At 38.2% G+C, this 26144-nt stretch overlaps 1 protein-coding gene across 1 annotated transcript in view; it reads right to left on the bottom strand.

Annotated features, from left to right (window-relative positions):
* Positions 1–26144, bottom strand: part of LOC110450018 — a 79586-nt gene that overhangs the window by 8148 nt on the left and 45294 nt on the right. Inside the window, exons 17-24 of the mRNA XM_021497225.1 lie at positions 20599–20729; positions 16887–17030; positions 10351–10544; positions 9975–9985; positions 3770–6140; positions 1867–2044; positions 1278–1592; positions 185–343 (exon numbers count right to left, since the gene is read on the bottom strand). Coding sequence (XP_021352900.1) covers positions 185–343; positions 1278–1592; positions 1867–2044; positions 3770–6140; positions 9975–9985; positions 10351–10544; positions 16887–17030; positions 20599–20729 — 3503 coding nt within the window. The remainder of the gene's footprint in view (positions 1–184; positions 344–1277; positions 1593–1866; positions 2045–3769; positions 6141–9974; positions 9986–10350; positions 10545–16886; positions 17031–20598; positions 20730–26144) is intronic.

Here is a 26144-nt window from a genome sequence, read left to right as displayed (position 1 = left end):
TGACCGTGTCACATGGCAAGTGACAAGAAAGTTGGATTGAGCACAAAATCCATGCTCAAGCATGAGAACAGTTTTATGAATTTGGGCCCAAGACACCTACTGAGTGGAGTACAGTAGCTTGATGGGTGTGTGGGCGGTGGGGAATGTCACAATTATCTTGTCGTACTTGTAAGTAGGGACTTACGTAAATGTCTTGAGGGGAGGGGTGGACCATGGGCTCCTGTAGGAGGACTGGGGGCGTGGCTGTGAAGGCCGTGGCCCCCGGGTGGTGCTGGTGTAGAGCTGCTTGGAGGGGATAGGCATGGCGGTGATCTGATATAAGCTGGACTTCCTCCTCGTGGCGCTGTAACACACACACAACATATCAAACCAGTCAACAAACTAAACAGGCAGTAAACCTATACAAATATACAACAAATTTAAAATATTAACAAAATTCAAATCACTTCTTTTTTTAATTTTTTTGCACGAAAAAGTCATTTGATATATTTTTTATTTTTTGATGAATTTAAAAATTCAGATTATAGGCGAAAATTCGACTTGGCATTTAAAACTTCTCATCAAACAAGTATTACAAATAAAACACTGAAACAATAACAATTTTATTTTATATCACAATTTTAGTTGATTATATTCAACAATAAAACATATTAATACCAATGGATTTTTTTTTATATGTTTGATTAAATTTTAATCAACACGATTAGCTGTTTACCATATAAAATAACATTTTATAGAATTTACACCTGATGTGCAACTATAGTTGTGCCCAGCAGTGGTGGCCACAGACATACAGCGCAACTATAGTTGTGACTATCACTCAAAGGGTTAAAGGTGGGTTTCTTTTTTTATTATAAAATCTTTTTTTACACATGAAAATCAGTCAAAAGTCAGAAGTTCTGACACTGAAAGTTGAATAAGTCAAGAACAAAAGAAGTAACAATTATGGAACATTTTTTGAAACATGAAAGTCAGTCTTTAACCCATTCACCCCTAGTCACATTTGAACCTTACCTAATCAAGAACCTTACCTAATCAAAGAATGGGCAAGTCCAGATAAAATATGTGTAGGGGTGAATGAGTTAATAAGGGTTCTAACATTGAAAGATAAATCAGTCCAGAACAAAAGAAAAATTACTATACAATAGTTTTTGAAATGTGAAGGTCAGACTTAAATAAGGTTTAAACACTAAAAGTTAAGTAAGTCAAAAAGAAGTCACCGTTATTGAATTAAATGATAAATGTTGAAAAGGAATTAACATCTTCTGCCAATTTACCTGATGGGTGGGGCCTGTAAACTGTGGCGGTCGGGAGGCCAGTTGATGCTGAGGTATATGGCTGGTGGAGTGAGGGGGCTGAAACATGGGTGGTATGGAGTTTGGATGGATGGGGATTTGCTGTATGTTACAGGATGGGATCTGCTGCACCCCACAGGACGCGGGGATCTGGACATTGCAGGCGGGGATAGACCACGTCGGTTGGCTGTTACACACGGGCAGGTGGCCAGCAGCCGTGCACATCGTGATCTGGTGCGGACCGGTGCATACTGGGATACCATAGGGTGTCATGGTCACCGGAGCCGACACAGGGACCTAGAGAAAGAAAATCAACACAATCCTATATCTCTAAATCTAAACAAAATAGCTTTTATACAGCCAAATTCCAGCACTTTCCACTTGCATTTTCCCATGGTTCATTAGCATTTGTTTTAATAATCCCAAATATTGCATTCCTTTTCAAAAAAATAAAAAATCTACCACAACTGGCGAGATAAACAAAACAGCTATGTACATCACTGTATACATAGTTTGAGCGTCTGTGTTGACAAAAGCCTGTACAGGCCTGGCCAGACATGGGGGTACTTACCCTCTCCATGTCCATCAGGACAGGCTGCTGCTGAACTGTCTGGTGGTGGTGAGGGGGAAGAGCCGCTGGGTGGATCTGGTGACCCATCATGTTTGGGGGCTGGAACGCACGCCGCTCCGGGGAACCCTCATTGTGACGTAAAATGTTTCTATCTCTCGTGCGCCGTCTCGTTCCCGGACTAAAATGTCAAAATGTACACTGAGGATCCCGATCAAATGTGACACAAGGTATGTTGATTGATGGACCATGAGGGAGGGATGCAATGTAAACCTCAGGGTCAAAACCACACAAATCTGATCGAACAAACAGTCACAATGATGAACCCTTCTCTAGCCGACTTTCCAGGCAATCGTGTATATATCTAAAAAGCTGATGCCTCAGTCGAAAAACAAAGTGAAAATTTGTTAGCATAACCTAACAGCAAGAAACTGTGCATGATTTGAAACCTTGCATAAAGCAGAACTTAAACTATGGCCTACATGTATGTGTATGTACTTCCTAAAACAAGACCATGCAATCTGGATTTTGTCTAAACCGGCCAGAGAATTTGGCTCTGAGAATGACAATGTATATACTATACAAGTAGTTCCTCTACAATCCAGAACTCTCGGCATTTGCCTAAATAAGGGGTCCAAGGAGTAACCAATTTCTAGAGCATATTATATTTCTATGCAAATCCAAGCTGTGCTAATAACGCAGGTTCCTATTGTGTTCATGCCAGACCATCCTCTGTATTCACAACATTTAAGCTTGGCTAGTATTAACATTGTGTGCGTGTCGTTAAATCATTACCAAGCTTCATACCCTGCCAGATCAATATGGAATAGTCCGGACCAATCAAAAGTGCTAAAAGGGAGGGGACACAGCTACTGAAACATCTTCAGCATTCTAATGGCACAGAATGTAAAAAAAGAAAAAAAATGATCAGAATCCTTAACACGGTGATTAAAAATTCCGTCAGAAATGGCGTGATAAAGGACAAAGTGCCACTTAATGATCCGGGAACACTTGCTCTAATTACAGCTATTTCAGTAGCTCACAAAAACATCCCAAACGAAAGGTTAGCGTCTCATACCAGTGCCCAATAAAACAGGCAAAGTAATGAGCATGTTGCACGGTCAATTTAAATTGCCATAAAACAAAATCATGAAATTTTAATATGCAAAACACCTAGTCATCATGCGATACCCTTAAATTTGATCTTCCTTGTGATTTATACAAACATTTTCAATACGTGTATGGTATTGCTGGTTAATAATGAAATTTTGTTTGCTTCTTTTGTTGTTCACGATATTCACTTGAATTCTTTTTTTAGCTTCAGTATCTGTGATGTAGAATGTTTTCAGTAAAACTCAAGAAATTTACCCAACTGTGAACAAAAATACCGTTTATCATGACGGAGTACAGGGTGACTATTTACTGACTAATGACTACAATCGTCATCGTTGTTAATTACTATTAATAACTTGTCAGTTACAGTAACGTCTTTATTCAATAATTGAGGTTCCATGGTTTATCTATGTAGATTTGTAAGACAGGTTATAATATTTGTGATACCACTGTCAATTATTCACACTAATTATACAGTGTTTCAGAAAACCAAAGTCAACCTGGCAAGACTGAGAAATTACTCGACGGATGTATAAAAAGCCTACCATATCTGTTTTTAGTTGACAGGTTTACTTGAAGAACACCTATAGAAACCATCTACCTTGGTCTATATACAAGTTGCTTACTTAAAGCAAGTTTTTTTTACAATTTCATGGAGGTGAACTTTCAAAAAGACAAAAGAAAATCCATAATGACTGCCTAACGGGAAGTATTTACGAGGTGACAAAATTTACTCAAATAATGCCTACAGAAACGATGTACTCGGGTCTATTTATGATTTCATTTGATTTACCCTAAGGGATAGGTTGGCTGGGGCTGTCGTCGCTGCACAATCATGGTCCTGGCAGTGTGACGTATTACCACACAGAACCGACGTAACAGACGCTGGGGCGACAGCTGCTGGTTCAACACGAATGACTGGATCCTCAGAAGAGCCGCCTCCCTGAAAGTTATCTCCCTTGTTCCTTCCACTTCCTGCAGGATTTGCGCAATGTGGTGGTAGCGCCGTGCCTGGGACATGGCCGCTCCTGTGATGAAGCCTCGAAGCATTGTGTGTGTCACTGTGTACGACGACTCATTGACCATGCGGGCAATGGTGTCCAGCAGGGTCAAGAGGTCACGGTATTCCTCTCTTTGGGTCAGCTCTACAAAGGCCCAGTGATGGCACTCTTCGTAAAATCGTGCTTGAAGCTGGCGGAAAAGGACACACAAGGACTGTGCCACTCTCCGAGGTATCATAGGTCGTTCATCTCTGGTCATCCTTGTACCAGCAAGATCATCCCCAATCATCGGTTCCCTAGCAACATCATCTGTGGTCATTCTTTCCCTAGCAATATTATCTGTGGTCATCCTTTCCCTAGAATCATCATCACTGACTTCCCCCACATTGTCACTTCTGGTCATTCTTGCCCCAGTAATGTCTTCCTCGACATCGGACCTGTCTGACCGATGGATGCCCTCACGGGAGATGATGCTGCCCGCTAACCAGCTAACCCATCTAAAGGCCTGGTTCCACAAGGATGACACACTTAGTGTTGAGCTATCACTGCTCTCTGAATCACCAGCAGGGATGGAATCTCGTGAACTATGATGTCCAGGTACTGTAGAAGGTTCTTCTATTGCTGTCGGACCAGCATCCACAGAACCTTGATATCTTTCTCTGTATAAATTCTCATCTATTCTAGTAACATCTGGTGAACCCAAAATACAAGGATAAGCCTCTAAACTTTCACCTCCATAGAAGACAGGTGTTGTCTCCCTTTGGTATTGAACATGGCCTCCATGTGTGTGACCATTATACTGTACATCCGTTTCAGTCCCTATGCCAGGGTTAACAGTATTTTGGTTTGGTGGTAGATCTGGAGGGGCTGTGTCATGATTTTGTGGTAGAGCTGGAGGGGCTGTGCCATGATTTTGTGGTAGAGCTGGAGGTGCTATTCCATGATTTTGTGGTAGGACTGAGGGGGCCATGCTTACATTTGGTGGCTGGGCTGATGGGGCCATGCCAATATTTACTGGTAAAACTGATGGGACCATGCCAATATTTACTGGTAAAACTGATGGGGCCATGCCAATATTTACTGGTAAAACTGATGGGGCCATGCCATGGTATGTATGAGCTATGCTTTGGTCTTGTAACGAGACTGAAGGTGCAACAACATGGTTTGGTATCCAGGTCCTACAAGTTACCCCAGTGTTTGCTAACTGTCCAAAGCAGGCAGTATCTTGGTTCGGAAGTGGAGACCTGTATACACCAGTTTGGTTGTCAAAGGTCCTGTCTACTCCCGAATATGTGGACCCTACACTATTATATAAGGAAGGATGTGGACTTTCTCCTTGCGTTTGTACGGAGGGATATTCTCCTTGATGTTCTCTTCCTAGTAGTAATACTGTAGTCTGCTGCTGCTGATAAACAGGAGAAGAACTGTGACCATGAATAGCTGTTTGATGGACAGAATTGTCCATCCAAATCTGATGTCTCTGTTCTGATGGCAACATTAATGAGTGACCAATCGTAGCTCTCTGTTGGTTAGTCATGTAACCATCGCTGTGGCCTACATTAGAGGGCACAGTCTGTATTTGAGTATTTTCACTATGACTGTAGGTTTGCCTCTGACTGCTTGGTGCTGCAGGATCTAAATATCTTCCTTGAACAAACTGGCTTGGTTGCTGATGCATCGGTCGATGTTGAATATTTCCAGTGTAGTAGGGATGGAAGCGCCCTTCACTGTGAAGTTGGGACAACGATGGCTCGTGCAGTTGTTCAGGATATTCCACCATGGCAGGAGAGTGTTGCAGTGAGGCTGTAGGACAATGCTGCTGATGCTGAGAATTCAATGCTTGAGAGACATGTCTGGAACTGTTCCGAGGTATTTGTTGGTTTCCATGCTCTGGCTGTCGGTGAGGAACTCCATGCTGAGGTATGTAGAGAAACTCTCCGGGACAAACCTCCAAAGCACATCCGTCAATACCCGCTTCACGAAACATCACAACCTGTCGTCCTACTGGCACAAAGTTACTGGGCATCATTTCCATTGTCAGTGGACTACCAGACATCACCGGCATGACCATGGGTACAGGACCAACACCTCGCACAACAGAAGCCCCAACAGTCCAATCACTTGCCATTTCATAGCACAATCCACTGAGTTCTGTAAACTTCTCTCAAATGTGTGAAGGAGAAATAATATGCTAAAATGCATGCTTGTTTTGTTGCTAAGCAATCTACACAAGGCACATTCATAAGCAACTATTACATTGTGACATCATCACAAGTAATGATGACATCATCAACAATAAACTAAAGAGGTCAACTGAGTTCATCCCATTGTGACATCACAAAGCTTATTTTCCCGTACTTTCTTTGGACTACCATCAGAACAGCCACTGATTGAGCAGTCCATGATTGAAATATGCTCAAAATCTGTCTTATGTCACCATATAGTTGATATAAACATAATAGTTTAATACATTATGTGATTAGCTTGTATGTTGATGGTGGAAATTTCATACCAAAAACAATGATATTGTTTTTAGTAGACATTTCAAATTGTTTGCTTTTTCTTTCTCTCCTTAAGGGACCTTTTAACTATATTATTTCAGCACATAATTTTTAGAACCAGAAAAGTTGTGATGACATTGTATACTGAATAACTTTTTCATAAAGCTTTGCTAAACACAGTTTAAAGACATAATGTCATATGCAAATACTATTACTGCAAAGTTCAATCAAATTTACAAAAAAATCCTCTTTATACGAGTTCTGTATTTTGTACATTATGAATTTACAAATTCTCAATAGAAAACAGTAATATTGTATTCATGAAAATGACAAGAGCTGTTGATATTATTCATGCTTACAGAACAAAAAATTATTGCATTTCTGAGTCACCTTTGTTCCTATTTTTAATTTTCTCCTTTGTTCCTATTTCTAATTTTCTGAGTTTTTGTTTTTCTAACAAATCTGTTCTCTACCAAGTCTATTAATCTACTCAAACCACTGAAACAGGTGGACATACCTACAGGTAATACTCTTAGAATAAGGTAAAACAAATTATTTGACAATTTAAAAATTCCGGAAAATACGTAAATATCATCTCTTCAACCTTATCTTATCAAATTATGACATTTAATATATACAAATTTCTGAATGGTTTATGACATTTTGACCAACACTAAAAATACTGCAACTACCTCAAAACTATAAAGGATGGCTGTTGTGTAACGTAGGAAATGGAGAGCAGTTGACGGTATTCACGATTCACCAGCACGTGCAACACCAGCAGTCATTAGCACTCGAAACGGAGAAGTCCTTTATACGCCAGAGCTGTTAATTAGCTCTTCCTGACTAAATTAGTTTCAGTATTAACTCATTCACCCACTGGAAATTTCAAAATGAACTATTCCAACCTTTGAATTGGAAGAGTTCAAATGTGTCTTCAGGGGTGGATGAGTTAAACAGCCATTCTACCTTCAACATTTGTGTAAGCCAGAGATGAATCAAGCTCCAGGAAAAACGAAATGACAACACCAATGTTTACCCACTGGAAAACCTGTGAGCTGGTGTTTAGGTCTCACGACAGTTGTCAGAGACAGACACAGATAGAAACTAATAGGTTGTTCACAATGACGGTGAACAAGGGCTTGATTGTTCAACTTAGATTTGTGTGCTTGGATCCATAGGGTCGTACACTAACATTAAAGCTTGGCCACAAAGCATGAAAACAAGAAACATCTGAACCAATGATAAGGTCATCAGTGTCACAAGTTGTCATAGAGACAGAAACATAATTTTTGTGAACCAGAAATTTTTGTTTTGTTTATATTGTATGTTTACGTTCTTTCACAGTCAGATATTAATCATGTGAACTCGAGACATTTTCACTAGTTTAATAAACTGTTGACATGGACAGAAATTGATCTTGTGAACCTGAGATTGAGGCACCAGTGTTACAGGTTGTTCGTAGGGACAGATAATAATTTTGTGAACCAGATCAGGTGTTACACATTTTTCACTCAGAGATTGGCCTTGTGAACCAGTGACCAATTCAGCACTGTTACACATTCTCTACACAGAGATTAGATCATCAGTATTAGACTCTGTTTACAGGAAAGAAATGAAACCGATACAAGAATCCTATCTTATATTATGTAACAACAATATTGTCATATAATCTACAACAGAGAAACAACACTACTGTTAAATCTTCTACAACAGAGAAACAACACTACTGTTAAATCATCTACAACTGAGAAACAACACTACTGTTAAATCTTCTACAACAGAGAAACAACGCTACTGTTAAATCATCTACAACAGAGAAGCAACGCTACTGTTAAATCTTCTACAACTGAGAAACAACACTACTGTGAAATCATCTACAACAGAGAAACAACAATATTGTTAAATCATCTACAACTAAGAAACAATGCTACTGATAAATCATCTACAACAGAGAAACAACACTACTGTTAAATCCTCTACAACAGAGAAACAACACTACTGTTAAATCTTCTACAACTGAGAAACAACACTACTGTGAAATCATCTACAACAGAGAAACAACAATATTGTTAAATCATCTACAACTAAGAAACAACGCTACTGTTAAATCATCTACAACAGAGAAACAAAACTACTGTTAAATCTTCTACAACAGAGAAACAACGCTACTGTTAAATCTTCTACAACTGAGAACAACGCTACTGTTAAATCATCTACAACTGAGAAACAACACTACTGTTAAATCATCTACAACAGAGAAACAACAATATTGTTAAATCATCTACAACTAAGAAACAATGCTACTGTTAAATCATCTACAACAGAGAAACAACACTACTGTTAAATCAATTACAACAGAGAAACAACGCTACTGTTAAATCTTCTACAACAGAGAAACACCACTACTGTTAAATCATCTACAACAGAGAAACAACGCTACTGTTAAATCTTCTACAACTGAGAACAACGCTACTGTTAAATCATCTACAACTGAGAAACAACACTACTGTTAAACCATCTACAACAGAGAAACAACACTACTGTTAAATCCTCTACAACAGAGAAACAACACTACTGTTAAATCTTCTACAACTGAGAAACAACACTACTGTTAAACCATCTACAACAGAGAAACAACACTACTGTTAAACCTTCTACAACAGAGAAACAACACTACTGTCAAATCTTCTACAACAGAGAAACAACACTACTGTCAAATCTTCTACAACAGAGAAACAACACTACTGGTAAATCATCTACAACAGAGAAACAACAATATTGTTAAATCATCTACAACAGAGAAACAACTCTACTGTTAAATCTTCTACAACAGAGAAACCACACTACTGTTAAATCTTCTACAACAGAGAAAAAACAATATTGTTAAATCATCTACAACAGAGAAACAACAATATTGTTAAATCATCTACAACTAAGAAACAATGCTACTGTTAAATCATCTACAACAGAGAAACAACTCTACTGTTAAATCTTCTACAACAGAGAAAAAACAATATTGTTAAATCATCTACAACAGAGAAACAACTCTACTGTTAAATCTTCTACAACAGAGAAAAAACAATATTGTTAAATCATCTACAACAGAGAAACAACTCTACTGTTAAATCTTCTACAACAGAGAAACACCACTACTGTTAAATCATCTACAACAGAGAAACAACAATATTGTTAAATCATCTACAACTAAGAAACAATGCTACTGTTAAATCATCTACAACAGAGAAACAACGCTACTGTCAAATCTTCTACAACAGAGAAACAACACTACCGTTAAATCATCTACAACAGAGAAACAACGCTACTGTCAAATCTTCTACAACAGAGAAACAACACTACCGTTAAATCATCTACAACAGAGAAACAACGCTACTGTCAAATCTTCTACAACAGAGAAACAACACTACTGTTAAACCATCTACAATAGAGAAACAACACTACTGTTAAATCTTCTACAACAGAGAAACAACACTACTGTTAAACCATCTACAACAGAGAAACAACAATACTGTTAAATCATCTACAACAGAGAAACAACGCTACTGTTAAATCATCTACAACAGAGAAACAACAGCTCCACCTTTGAGCAGTACAAGCACACTGCCTCACAACATCTCTGTATAATTCATGCCTTACCAATGAAGAAGACTGTTTAACCCTTCTGTACCGGATACATATGATTCTGTAATGCTGTAATGCTGTAATGCTGTCTCTGTATGCTCAACTTCTGAACCTTTTGTTTACCAACAAACGTTTGTGCATGCATCCCACAGTGTATATAGAAATGACTGTGAGTGTGTGTGTATGTGTGTGCGACGTAGCGACACGCAACAGTGATAATAGATACTGACCTTCTGCGAGCCCTCGGTGTGTTGCTGCGATCTAAGGACGTCCTACGAAGACTTGCAGCTCTGCGCCTCACTCCGCCAATCCTGGCGCTCTCTGTCAGCGCTTCCCGGTTCTGTGAAGGGGGTGGACTCGGAGAGTTGGTCAAATCAATGTAACTTCCCGAGGTTTTCCGTCGCTTTCGACTTGGGCTCTCACTCTGAAAGTTGTACAAGCAAGCCATTATATGCTTCCGTTTTCAATCAGTCAGTAGTATTGATTGTATCCCTAGCCACAGCTGAACCAGCACGCTAAAGTTATAAACCCAACGCTCTGTATTCCTTCCTACAATCATCTCTCTATCTCTCTACCAATCAATGGTCTTTGTTCCTGACACAATGCTATTTATTGCTCATTGTTTTTTTGTATGCCTCCCTCTCCCTATCTGTCTATCATTAAGATCTGTTTCTTGTGTCGAGTGACACATGCTAAAAATATTACAGTTCACAGCTAGCTTTTCTATCTTGTTTGCCCTAAGGCTTTGTTCTATATTAAACATAAACACTGTATTTTTCTGTTTTACTATCTTGTTTGTCCAAATGCTTTGTTCAGTAAATAACCTCTCTCTCTACCAGGTTCAGTCTATCTTGTTTATCTGAAGGCTTGGCTCTGTAGATAACACTGCCCCCTGCTACAATCAGTCTATCTTGTTTGTCCGAATGCTTTGTCCTATAAAAGCACTTCGAGTTCTGATACTAAACCACAGGTATGCTGATCATGTGCTCTACCTGTATACATGTACCAACATAGTTCAAAACTCAAACATATGACTGTACTAGGGTCTCCACTGCTTCAAACGGGAGCCGACACCAGTCCTAATCACACACAATAATGCAGGCAAGCAAATAATTTTAAAAACCAAAAGTACCGTTTTTCCATGTAAACCCCTCAATTCTATCTGTAATTCTTTCTACAATGCTTCCACAAGGTCTCAGGCTAAGCTTTAAACAGGATAACAGAAATTGGACGGCTTTTTCTTTGTTTTTGTTGTTTGAGGTACTTTAAATTCCAGTTTCATGATTCACACGAGCCACTGTGTAGGTAATGTGTAGGGTATAAGGTAGACGGCCGCGTTCTCTCCTTTGTAGTCCAACTCGCCATCAGATTTGGACATAGGGGACAAAACCACATGTGATTAAACACTGTGGTATATTGATCTGGACTTTGAAGGGCTATACAGGGTTAATCACGTTTCAACCCTGCATAGTCATGCAAACACAATATGTACTTCAACAAAATTATATCTTAGTACAGAAAGGAGACTTTTCATATTTATTTTTTTAATTTTCATAAAAGAAATTTGATTCTTTTATGCAAATGTGTTTCAGAAGACTGTTTTAAAAGACTCCAAAATCTGTAAAAGTTGAAGAAAATTCATATCTCCAGTATGTGCTCCTATAGGTAAATATGCAAGTACACGAAAAGATACTGGTTTTGTAAACAAGTTTTGTGTCTTTAACATATTGTAAACAAAATCTAAACTGTTTTAAAATCTATTTGCCTTTGGGTGTTTATCGGTGAGTGCGATACAGGTATGCACACATAGACATGTTGGCTATGCATCAACATTTGCATTGGCTAAGAGGCATGAAATAATCTATTCATAGGTAGAATATTATTTTTAAATGTCAAAATTTTAATTCATTTTTTTTTTAAATTGGAAACCATGCAAATAGATGACAATTGTATACGTTTCTACGTGCCCGGATAGCTATATATAGCCGGGCCTTACACAAACTTTGAATTTACATTTGTCATATACAATTTCATAGACACCTTATTCATGTCAGTTATTTTTACTGGAATATATTTCATATACATGTATGTATATAGCTGGTATACATACAATAAGCCTCGTCCTTTTATGTATGATAATGACAACATAGCGCCCGACTTTTCATATCTATGGCCCGTTTGTCGCAGGGGCTGGGTTTGTACGGAGGGGGGGGGGGGGGGGGNGGGGCTGGGTTTGTGGAGGAAGATTTTGTTTTCTGATTGGAAGTTCCCATAGCATTTTCTCTTTGAATGTTTTGCCCCGCGACCTCATTCTTCAAACACATGTGTGTACAGTGTACACAGGCGGTTCTCTCCCGTTTTATTCTCCTGGTTCATGACTGCAATTTAAATTTAAATTCATTTTAAGCTGCATTGTGTGGCCATTGTGCCCAGGGAGGGGATCGGGAAGGCACACTGCGTTGCCTATCTTTTGTGGAGGCATGTGAACCCTGGGGCATGGCATTGTTGGTGTTGAGATGACTGTGGTCAATGCCCACTCCTACAATTGACCTATGTCCAGCTACACGGGCACCACAGGTTGGCCTTGCAGTGGTCAATGCTATAAAGCCCTCGAGCCATGCTCTGGTCAGAAACCCTTTGGATATGCTAATTTCTAACCCCTATACTATAATTCCCAAGTAGGCATGACCCAGATCTGGAGTAGCTGGTGTACTGTTGGCATTCAAGGATGACAAGGCTGATATCCTGGGGAGGGGTGTTTATTTCCCTATCCTTGGAGTCATTAGTATGAGTCAAGGGAGCCTATCTGCCAGATCTTTGCCAGGGCTCACGGTCCCCTCTCTGCCTAACAACCCACCGAACCTAGTCTTTATCAGTCAGGCTTCTCTGCATAAAGGAAATGTCACACAATCCATCTCAGAGGGCCCACAACAAAACAGTTCCCTGGAGTACAGTCATCAGTTACCTAGCATAGGACAGCAGGAAGGACAGAATGGGAAAAGGACAAATAAAATCAACAGCAGATCTGCAGATATTTGTATTATGGCAGGGTGTCAAAAAAGTTCTGAGTAATCATAATACTGGAAGATCTATAGATAATATCTACCTGTTGGGCAAGGATAATGAATTAGGAAGTACAGAGTGAGAAAAGGACAAATACAGACAGTTTGGATAATCCAAAAGATAATATCTACCTATTGGGCAAGGATTAGGAAGTAAAGAGTGAGAAAAGGACAAATGCAGATTTACATTATAGCAATAGATAATATCTACCTGTCAGGCAAGAACTAGGAAGTTAAGACCGAGAAAAGGATAAATACAGTTATAATAAGATTTATGATAAAATCTAGTTTTCAGGCAAGGATTAAGAAGCACAGCTCGAGAAAAGGATGAATACAATTTTAGATTAGAGCTATAATAAAAATCTAGATATTTCAGGCATTAAAAAAGGAAAGGACAGACTGAAAAAGGGACAAATACAATCTACACCATACATCTATACCTATAATCAAATCAGCATCCAGCTGAAAATATTATCACTTATAAATCATGAAAATTCAAGTTGGCTTCGAGAGTATCTTTAAGATTAGGAGATAGTCACAGAGGCACAAAAAGACCCATAAAAACATACAAGATGTCGGATGATACTTCACTGACATTCTATTCAACTTTGCGATAAATATTTCATTCAGTATCTTACTAAAAAAATCACAACGGTATACTGTAGACAGCTAATAATAGCCCTTGATGAGGCCTGGCCACTTTCTTTATCATAAGGAAATATGTCATCCTCGCTTCAGTAACCAGGGTGAATTGAAGCATTCAAAACCCAATATATTTAAATGAGCCACAATCTACCTGGTATTTCCGGTTCATTCCAATGGTATAGGCTCATGAAACCCTAGGTTTGTTGACAGTAGTACTGCTGCCAGCCAGCGTTTTCTATACTCTAAGCGTACAAAGGACTTCAAAAACCTAACACCGTAAATTATTATTAGAATCCGATCACACAGGTCTTACATATAGATACGCTGTCCTTTATTCATGATGGAAAATTATTTTCATTTCATGCAAAAGATTAAGATGACTAGTCGTTGATATGTGGTGAATAGTTATAATAACGACAATAACACAAAAAAACACTTTAATACCGGTATATTACAAGGGATATTAACTGTCCTTGTTAGCTTTCAGTAGAATATACTCATTATTAATCCTGTTTTAATTATTAAAGTCGCACGCACACACACACACACACATTTGACAGCCCACATAGCCCCGAGAGATACAGTACAAAGGAAGCCTTTTCGTGAGAAAATTATCATGTACACGTCGCTAGGCCCGAGGCTCAGTATGAAATATACCTCAACGAATACTGACAAGGCCTGGTGACCTAGACAAGTTTTCATTGCTTGGGTAGAAATACATCAAATAAATAAATGTGTGTGCGGCAGGAAAAAATATACGGTCTGGGTTCTTTATTTGAAAGTCAATTTTCTATCCTCTTCCCTATCTTGAAACCTACATAGTTTTGGTCAACAAATCGGGCAGCTGGCTGTGCTGAGTTAATGTGGCAGCCTGGTAGAGTTGGCCGCTATAGTGAACAGACTCCTATCAGCTAGGCCTGCGTTAGCAGTCTCAGTATTGATCATTCCCACATACAATATTCTCTCTCTCCCTCTCTCTCTCCTTCACACAAGCCTTGCTGGCCTCCAGCACTCCAACGTTTACAGGGGCCACCAAAGGGGTAATCATCAACACTCGCACAATTATAAAACTAACCAATCCATAAAACTGCCCACATTATATGAAGAATTAATTTTACTTAAAATAACAGTTTTACAAAAAATGTATCAAAACGGCAGGTGTATTTGCATTCATGATAAGGTAAACTAACCTATTTGCGTTTCCCTTTTGCGGGGCCCTATTGGATACATGGTAACAGCTATTTATCTGTGTAAAGCACAGAAGGGAGGATTCCAATTAGGGCCAAGTTTCAAAGCCTTTCTGGAAGAATAACTGTGGCTTTTACAAATGTGAAACTGTACAAGGTTCTTTGAAAGGCTCTGTGAACTTTTTCAATTTTTATCTCCCTTTGTGTTTCTCGCCAAGGTTCCGACAGTGAAGGCTCACAACCAGGTTACAACCAGCACAATCAATGACCTATAAACATTTATTGATTTCCAAAGTAGAAAGCTACCAGCAAAACAGAAAATAGCAATATTCTCCCCTTAATTTCTCATGTCAAAATTAGAATTTGTTTCCACAACTTCCCACAGAAGACAAAGTTGAGGTTTCCTCACTCAGCCTCAAATTTAAATGCAGCAGTGCAGTTAGAAAACACATCTCGGACAAAAATCCTCAAAGCTTTCAGCAAACATCAGTTTAGCATACATCATTCAATACTGCATCATAATAACAGCTGCCAAGCTTATTTATCAGCGGAGAACAAAATATTTTCGTTTTATTCTCGCATATATAGATCTATAAACAGACTTCGAAGGAAACTTGCCACAAATTTAAATTAACAGTCATCAGGAAATGAGAAATTTGTAGTCACTGAAAATAATTTTCGCTTGTTACATACATTATGACCAATTTTATATACATATGAATACATTGTTACCTATATAGATAGCAGATTGAAATAGGCTAGTTAATCTAAATTATTCATAAGTTACTCTTTTAACAAAGCAATAACTTGGCATTTATAGCAAAATATTTAAAAACGACATTAAGAACATCTAAATATATTGTTATTACAAATTTAATTGTCAAATGTCTAACGTTTTTTAATACGTATACAGTCTTAAATCCAGGTATTTTCTGAACAGACCAAATAGTTAATGTCTTCAATAAGATTCATCAGTTTAGAGATATGTACGTATCAAAGATTTAACACAAATAATATGGTATGTATGAAACGTGTCACAATGTTTAGCCTGACAAAGGGACGAGTTGGTCTTGAAGCATTTTGTGACACATTTGATAACATTGTTTGTATATAAAGTAAAATTTGATACACAAACACTGAACGGTTCAGTACCAAGAATCACTTAAGAGTAAGAGAAAGCACCATCACTGACCCCCAATCGAGACATGGTGCTCTTATCTCTTCAGCTTGAAGGGACAGTCGTCTTAGGATGTAATTAAGTTTTCCATGAAACTTCATGTATCACCATCTGACAGTGTGGTATATATAAGCACCATGACTGAGCCGATGCTTATTCCTGTACAGAGCGGCGACTACATTATCGTCTCTCAGCCATCGTTTATCCAGAACCATCACCAGAATCCCAACAGACCTTGCGTGTGACATCTTCAATAAATGAATAATCGCGTTTTGTCTTACGGGTTTTTGATCTGGTTATGTAAAGGATGTCTAAATTGCTCCTTATAGAATAAGTCAATATACATTTTCTATCCACTTAGCAATTTGTTTTCAACAGAAAATTCAAAACAATGTCATACATATATAATATGTATGCAAAAAAGCAGGGTATCACAAGAATTTATAATTCAGCCATCTTGAATTTTTTAGCTTTAAATGTCATTGTTTTTTCCCCATATTCTATCAATGTCAGTGGCTAAATTGCTTTAGATCCTTTTTTCCAGCAAGGGAGATAACTCTGTAGTCTGGCAGTGTTTGTGATGAGCATGAGAGAAGGGAAATCAATAGGTAGAGGGAGCCTCGTGTGGTGGAAGCTAAGCTACATTATTGATGCCCAACACAGGCTCTGTCGACTAGCAACACTGCAGTATTTACTTTTTCTATCTTGAATTTCAATGGATCGGAGCTAAGTCCTGGGACAATACTGGCCTTTGAGCCCCCATCACATGACGCAATGTCATCCAATCCCGGACAGAACTCCGAGTCAAAGCACAATGGACAATAAATTACTTTAAGCTTCTGACAAAAAAACAATGGAACCCAACGAGTTCAATCACAAAACGTCCATGAGGGGATCCTCCCAACGTCTGCATATTGATTCTGGAGATTTAACGAATTTCCAAATATCTCCACTCTATATGAAACTTCAAAATTCATCCTCTCTCAAGTAGATTTTAATTTTGTGCTAACAAGCTAACAACTGAATACCCCACCCCATACATTTAGCTACACATACGTCTTTTTTGTGTTGAGATATTTTAGGTCTGGTTCTTGTTTGTATTGCCTGATTTGCTGTGTCAAAACTGACTGAACATAGAAATTATAGACTGGTCGAATATTCAATAGGGTACAAAAGTCTGCTGCCAAACTCACAAAGACCCTGTAATGCCCTGCCAAATTCTTTCCTGAATTATTCCCAAACATGGTGATTCATAAATGTAAACATTGTTTATAACCAAAATAACAGCTTTACTTATATAATTACCATATAAACAGTTTATTATAAAATGAAATAACAATGAAAGACACACTGTCCACAACTACATGGAGCATGGATGTAAGCTTGAAGAAGATGATGCTGTCGGTGGTGGTGGTTCAGGGGGACCTAAGACAAAAAAACTTTGACAAGAATTCCCCCCCACCCCCAATCCTCTACGTTTTACATAATGCAATATTCATGAAACAATTTAGCTTCAAGTGTTCACTTTACTGACAGGATGAGATATTGTCATTTTTTTTTTAAATTGACGGTATTTGATGCACGGTGCCACAACCAGATTATGGTGCCAAGAGGACTACGCCAGTGTGTGTGCCGCTTCCTACAGCAAAGGCCCGAACAGCATGACATTAATCAGACATTTCCTTTGTGAAACCACCGACACATATGTTTAATTCCATGTACTTGAAAGACGACAAAACTGTATCATGGGAGGAAAGTGTATAATGAAATGTACTTGGGACCACTCTTGTGAACGTGAAACTTATCCTGACATGTACCTATACGCAGAAGTTCAATATGTTTCAAAATGAAAATATAAAAAAGACAAAGACATTGACTTGCCTTCATGTTTTGGCTGGAGAAATAATGAATCTTTCATCAACATTTTATTTTTTTTAAAGATTCTGTCTTATTGTATGGTCCAACCTATTATTTGTTTGGCCTGTCCTTGCCCTACTGTAACAACCTATTATTTGTTTGGTCTGTCCTTGCCCTACTGTAACAACCTATTATTTGTTTGGCCTGTCCTTGCCCTACTGTAACAACCTATTATTTGTTTGACCTGTCCTTGCATAATTGTAGCAACCTCAAGTTTTTTATTAGTCCCCCTTTGCCTGACTGTCACAATTCTAAGTTTTCTTTTGCTAGTCCTTGCCTTATTGTAACAACTTTGTGAATTTGTTTGGCCTGTTCTTGCCCTACTATAACAACCTAGGGTGTGTTTGGCTTGTCCTTGCCCTACTGTAACAACCTAGGGTGTGTTTGGCCTGTTCTTGCCCTACTTGTAACAACCTAGAGTGTGTTTGGCCTGTTCTTGCCCTACTGTAACAACCTAGGGTGTGTTTGGCTTGTCCTTGCCCTACTATAACAACCTAGAGTTTGTTTGGCCTGTGCTTGCCCTACTGTAACAACCTAGAGTTTGTTTGGCCTGTTCTTGCCCTACTGTAACAACCTAGAGTGTTTTGCTTGTCCTTGCCCTACTGTACCAACCTAAAATGTGTTTGGTTTGTACTTGCCTTATTATACTAAACTAGATTTGTTTAGTTCGTTCTTGCCTGGTTGTACCAACCTATTGTTAGTTTAGCTTGCCCTGAAGCTAAAATTAATGGGCATTTGAGTCTGTCATACCCTGGATATATCAATATTATCAGAATTTCATTTCATAAAAATGTGTGCTCAGAAAAAAAATCACATTAAAAAATCAACAGGTTTTTCTTTATGCTGGTAGCCCTACATTATTGATCTAACTAAGGGGTACCAAAGGGGTATGTATATGTATGTAAAATATTTATTTCTAATACTACGCTGACAATTATGAAATTGAAAACTTAGATCATAATTTTTTTTTCACAATCTTTTTTACCAAAGTACAATCAAATGTACTATAGTTCTAAGGCAAACTCAAAGCGAATTATTTTTTTCATTTTCTGAAAATGCTTAATATTTCCAGTAACTTCAGGTTCCGAGTATTTGCTATTTCATAGTTTGACCAGCATTTTTTGTGTATTTCAAGTCAGAATTACATTTTCATTGTTTTTGGAAAATGTCTAAAAGCTGTGCAAACAATGACTTCTATTTGCACATTTGTAAATCTTTTTTATTTTATAACTACCTGTCTAACAGAAACCCTATATAAACTGGACAACTGTAGGAACCATGTTTTTATTTTTTTTATATGCAGCTTTGAATTACACAATACATCAAAATTATGAAGAAATTCCAAAATAACGTCGCATTACACAAAAAGAGGCCATTTATGATTTTGATCCTCTATTTTACTAAATCATAAAGCTAACCATAAATTTCAAGCCATAGCATGATGTCATAACCAAAACATATTTATACCACAAAGGAAACTTTTCTGTGATGGCCAGGAGAGGGCCCAAATTGGTGTTCCTGCTTTTTGGAATTCTGAGGGGTATGGCAAAACATTGAAGGAAGTGCATAAAGGAATTATCATGACCGGGAGCAGAGAACTTGGAACCATGATGACAGTGATCAATTAAGGTGCTAAGATATGAAGAGTGTTATATTAAAGGTTTAATTCTCAACAAAAATAGTGTTTCCTATCATGCTTGATTTAGACTAGTTGTTCAGGGCAAGTTAATTCTAGATGAAATAATTTTCTTAAGAACGGGTCTTTTGGCTAATCAGTCTTTCAAAAATAAGGTCGTGGTCTGAAATTAGCATAAACATTGATAAATACATTGATTCAATTTGGATTCTACCAATAAATGAATCCGCTGTACACTACAGAGAAACAGAACCCAAGGAACGCTGCGTGTGTAGAAAGACTAACTATGCCGTTCTCTTCTATAGAAACAACCTTAACTGGTTATCATTGTAAGGCATCCCACCAAATTGATCTCCCTTAGCCCACTACGCAAAAATCTATTTCACACTGCGTTTGCGAGTAGGCACCACGCTAACCGACGTGCCTGCGTACAAAACTAACCAAGGCTGATCCAATATGACTTTCACTGCAAATAAACACGAGATCAATCCGACGCTGCATGCAAACCAACACAATATCAATCTCGATCAAATACAAAACGCTCCGAGTTTGCATGTATTCAAAAAAGAGAAACGAACACAAATTCAAAGTGACTTTGCCTGCGAACAAATGTAAAATCAATCAGACCCTGCATCATTCTGTATCCGAAACACAAAATCAATCTGATCAAGCCTTAGTAGGACATGCAAAAAACCCATTCTGGGCACGATCAGCAGTCATACATCAGTACAGAACAACACAAAATCAATGTGGCTTTGCCTGTGTTTAGCATGCACCAACTCTCGTTTGACTTTGCCTCACTCTGTACATGTGGACCAGTGATGCATGCGCATGTTGGGAAGGTGAGTACTAACCTTTCTGCCCGAGTCCTCCGAGATCATTTCCACAGCGGCTGCGCATAGCTGGGCGGCGTTCTGCATTGGCTGTTGATGAAGCACAGGCTGATGGTGGTGGTGGTAGATGTGGCTGTAATTGTTCTGCAGATCTGGTGGTTACAAAATGAAAATTACCGTTAACCTTCTAAAATTTCATCGAATCAATACAAGGCAGATCAATATTTAGCTAAAGCAGACTAGAAACACACAGAGCATAGAAACACACACAGAACATAAAAACATACTCTGAACACAGAAACACTCGCACACAGAACATAGAAACACACACAGAACATAAAAACATACTCAAAACACAGAAACACTCGCACACAGAAACACACACAGAACATAAAAACATACTCGGAACACACACACATACAGAACATCAAAAACATACTCTGAACACACACACATACAGAATAAACTCACACACAGATGAACACTGTCATGCATGCATACCTACATAACACACAAGTTTAACAATGAATTATCAGAAATAAAATGTGATGATTTTCTTTCGTGCAACTTCTACTGAAAAATCCTTTCAGAACAAATACAGGTCACCAGATTAATTGAGAAGTTTTTAGAGAAGAATTGAATTTTATTTAAGCTATATATTCCAATTATTGTGTATCTACATAAACATATTTAATTGTGTTTTGGCTTCAATGAAATGTTTGATGAACTATAAATAGCACCTGGTGACACTGACTGGTACCTACAGTGAACTGACAGGTTTTCGTATCGAAGCCGGCATTTACATGGCTGCCGCTACTTCAAGAATGAGGTACACAACACGTTCACAACTACACACACAGTCTCTTCCACATGTACTTCCATCACAACCGGCTCTGTCAACGACCTGCCTTTATACAATAGTCCTCAACATCTCATTTGAATATTCAAGTGGGGCTTGATTCAAACTGACGCTCGTGGGTGCGAGCTTCAGTGCTGGACTATTTCTGTGAAGAGAAGCCTCTGCAAAGCCTGCGGCCAACACTACCCAGTCTGTTCACTTCCTCTCGGAAGAATTCCCACAGCTTCACTCATTCACTCGATCATGACTGGAAGACGACACACCGAGCCTATATGCCTAGCTACAGACAACAGTCGACTTCAAAAACAAGCCAACACCAGCAATTTCTGACAAAATAAAAGCCCACCAAACTTAGCTTAGCTGCAAAAGCATCACAGGTATATCCTCACCCTTTGTCTGCTGCTGTATAAAACTATTTTACCCCAATAAAAAGCTATTTCCCATCTAAAGACATCTACCCTTTCCTGGCGTACACCCAACATATTTTTCATATTTTAAAACCTCAGGGAAGCAAGTTTATGACTAATTATCAAAAAAATATTGATGTTTGCATTAATCCTAAATTTAGACATTAATGCCATTGTATCTTATTGTGAACATTTCGTTTTAGTGATTCGAGTCCTCCAGCAGATTGTAGACTGCTTCTATATAATATATATATATATCTATCTGCCAAATGATGTATGGATATGAAATTATGTCATTTATATCAAGTGAATATTCCCGAGCTTATTCAAACTGACATCAGTTCTAGACCACATATTTATCATGTACAGTAAGTATTGCCTCTATCATACATCATTCAATGTCATGTGTTATATATATGTACACATGTTAAGATACACAGGGGCTGTATTCATGAAACCGTTTTTATGCTCAAGCATATATTTTGTTCTCAAGCTCAATTTCTTGTTTCGTATATAAATAGTTAAAAATAAATAAAAAATCAAGGATTTGGAAAATATTTTGAAGAGTCGAATACTGTTTTCAATGTTTAAATTTTACTTTCTGATCGTTTGACATGATTTAGGCGAGTTACAAGAAAGCTGTTTTGAGCACAGAATCCATGCTTGAACATGAGAATGGTTTCATGAATACGGGCCCAGGTGTGTATATTAAATTAACAACAATAAGTTTTACCTTTCACTGTACCTTAAATTGTTGTTAATTTCAAAATATTTTGGCTCTAAGGATTTTTACCGGTATGTGACACTCAGTGATTTCACATTCAGATTCCAATGCTGGCGGTTATGAAGTTTTGAGATTGTAATCCTATCGGCAGTCCTGACTGTAATAATTTGTATAAATAGCCATAATGATGTGACAATGATGAGGCCAAATACAGTTCAGCCTCCGCAATATCTAATCAGTACTTATAGGGTTCTCTAAATCCAGTCAAGGGTTTTAGGGGACATGATTTTGACATATCTGAACAATAAAAAATTGTCATCTAAAAATAAAAGATTCCAAAGTATACCTCATGACAAAATATAAGTTAATCGGTTCAGATTGGACAATACCTAGTTATAGAGATGGCGCCACTCTGTGACTGAACATTGTCACACCATCTAAGGCTAACTGTCTATGACATCATTGCAAACTAAATTCTTCTTTGGTGATACAACTACAGGAAACAATTGCACATGTTTCCCTGGTCATACAACTACAGGTAACAATTGCACATGTTTCCCTGGTCATAAAACTACAGGTAACAATTGCACATGTTTACCTGGTCATACAACTCCACATGTTTCCCTGGTCATACAACTCCACATGTTTCCCTGGTCATACAACTACAGGTTACAACTCCACATGTTTTCCTGGTCATGCAACTACAGGTAACAACTCCACATGTTTCCCTGGTCATACAACTCCACATGTTTCCCTGGTCATACAACTACAGGTAACAATTCCACATGTTTCCCTGGTCATACAACTACAGGTATCAACTCCACATGTTTCCCTGGTCATACAACTCCACATATTTCCCTGGTCATAAAACTACAGGTTCCAACTCCACATGTTTCCCTGGTCATACAACTACAGGTAACAACTCCGAATGTTTCCCTGGTCATACAACTACAGGTTACAATTCCACATGTTTCCCTGGTCATACAAGCAGGAAACAATTCCACATGTTTCCCTGGTCATACAACTACAGGTAACAATTCCACATGTTTCCCTGGTCATACAACTACAGGTAACAACTCCACATGTTTCCCAGGTCATACAACTACAGGTAACAACTCTTCATGTTCCCATACAACTACTGGAAATAATTCCACATGTTTCCCTGGTCATGCAATTACAGGTAACAACTCCACATGTTCCCTTGGTCATACAACTACAGGTAACAATTCCACATGTTTCCCTGCAGGTAACACATTAAATATTTCCTTGATAATAAACTAAAGATAACAATTTCAATGCTCTCAAGGAAAAACATCACAAGAATTAATTCACAAGTCTCTTTTGTCATACATCTACAAGCTAACAAGTATACTTGACCATAATGTACCATTTGACTGTAACGTTCCCCACGACCATAATGTTGCCAGACCAATTACACTTACAAGTAAGCTAAGTCACTGAACAGTCAACATTCCTGTACAAGTGAGACTCTTTGTTTCAAGAATTACAAGAAAGTATTTTAAAAAAGGACATTCAAGTAAAAAGCTTAAAAGGTATTTTACTTTCAGCTTTGAAAATAAGAAATTTATAACATTTTTCTAAACCAGGGAGTTTTCCTGTTCCTTTCAACAAGGCAAACTGAGGTGAAAGTTCAAGACAGTAAATATTTGCAACAATTTGACCTGATATTATTCCCCTAGAAGTAAATGGTTTACCTTGTGGACAGGCCTTGGAGTGTTGTAAGTCCAGTGGGTGGGAACCAGGTAAAATGACTAGAGAATCCATACCTGTAGTGTCTATCACTTCGTACACATGTAAAGGTGGTTCTGGCAAAACCAAATCGAACAGTGTTAACTCCCGACAACAAGTCTCAACTTTTTATCTGAATAAGAGTTGAAAGACTCGCCTACATATCAGAATGAAAACTAAACCATTCAGGTAATGGTAGTAGGAAGTGCAGTCGAAGAGTTAACAAGTCAGCTGTAATTCGGCGTATGACTCGGGTCATGTCACACAGCTCAACACATGGTCTGAGTCAACCAGCGCACACCGCCTACGTATGTACAACTGTATGGCCCTGTGCTACGTAGTGCTCAGTACGTAGGAAATCTTTTGTAAACAAGCACACGCTACCCAGTGTGTACATGTGTAAACAACACACACACTCGCACATTGTACACACCGACAAAGACATTCCCGGGGTCTCCCATACTTGACCAGGTAGCCAATCACCACACCCACATTCTACATCAGCGTGTGTTGGTTTGGTGTGAGCACATGTGTACGTGTATATAATATCACAGTTTTTCAAATTGCCTAGAGTACTGAACACACACCAGCTGACATTGTACAGAAATCTGAACAAGCCAATGTTTAAAAACTTCAAGCAGTAAGACTTTAACAAAATATGTACAGAAAAGCCCAGCTGTAATTTCTACAATGCTAAAGGCTTATATTACTTTATAGTGCAGATAGGCATCAAGCTGTAAAATAGGTTTGGAAAACCGACAAATCAGACACCTGTAGTACAATCAAAATAACATAAATCCACATTTAAATACTGGAAACAGACCACATACATTATTTAGACTTTTAAAGATTTACAAATCGAAATAAAGGATGGAATGTAAATTTACGGCAGTAGTACTTCTAATGAATATATTATTTGAATAAGCAGTGAAGCAGGACTTTTAGTCCTCCTATGGTAACCTCTCTGTGGGCCCCAATGATTCATGGTATACAGTACTGTGTAAGGTGTGTGGGGAGGGGGTGTGCCCCTGGAGGGGATGGGCCAGGTCACTAAGGGTATAACCGGAATCAGGTGTTTGAAACGAATAGCCACCAGCCACCGAGAATTTATATCTATCGGTTAATGTATATAGAAGAAACACCGGTGTGTATATATAATAGTACTTGTTGGTGTATTAAACTGCAGTGCATTATTATGTAGGTCACTGTGATGTCAATGGTAGGCGAGTGACATTTAAATGTTATAGTCTAGATAGTGGTCTGGATTTGTAGTGAAACAGTTTCCAATATATTACCAAATCATACATTTTTTTTTTTTAATATATATAGGATCTTAATGAGTTTTCATTTCATATGAGATTTAATGAAACGAGCAAAAATTAAAACTTCGAGACGAGTTTCATAAAAGCTCATATGAAATGAAAACTCATTAAAGATTTAATTTAAGATACTTTTTATCACAGAACTCAGAAAACTTACATTTTGACAGGTTTTAAAGCCAAAATGTAGAGGGCTAATCAAACGGAGACAGCCATTTTGTTGCGCCATTAAAAATTTATGACGTCACGTCATTGTCCATATTATGGCGTCACAATCAATTTCTGACTGGCACAGCCAATGAAAAACGCTCCAGGGTATATTACACTAGTTAGTGACATATATGTAAAAATATTACACGCGCGAATTCACTGGATAACAGGCCGATTATGTGATAAATAACAATTCAGCTTTATACATGGATATAACAAACAGAAGAAAGAAATGCCATGGCCAATATTGGCATGTGAATTTGTGACTAAGATAACAGGACAGGAGAAAAACAATCTCC

This window comes from Mizuhopecten yessoensis, unplaced genomic scaffold (assembly GCF_002113885.1).
Source record: "Mizuhopecten yessoensis strain PY_sf001 unplaced genomic scaffold, ASM211388v2 scaffold4899, whole genome shotgun sequence".
Classification (NCBI taxonomy): domain Eukaryota; kingdom Metazoa; phylum Mollusca; class Bivalvia; order Pectinida; family Pectinidae; genus Mizuhopecten; species Mizuhopecten yessoensis.
This window is presented reverse-complemented; position numbering and strand designations above follow the sequence as displayed.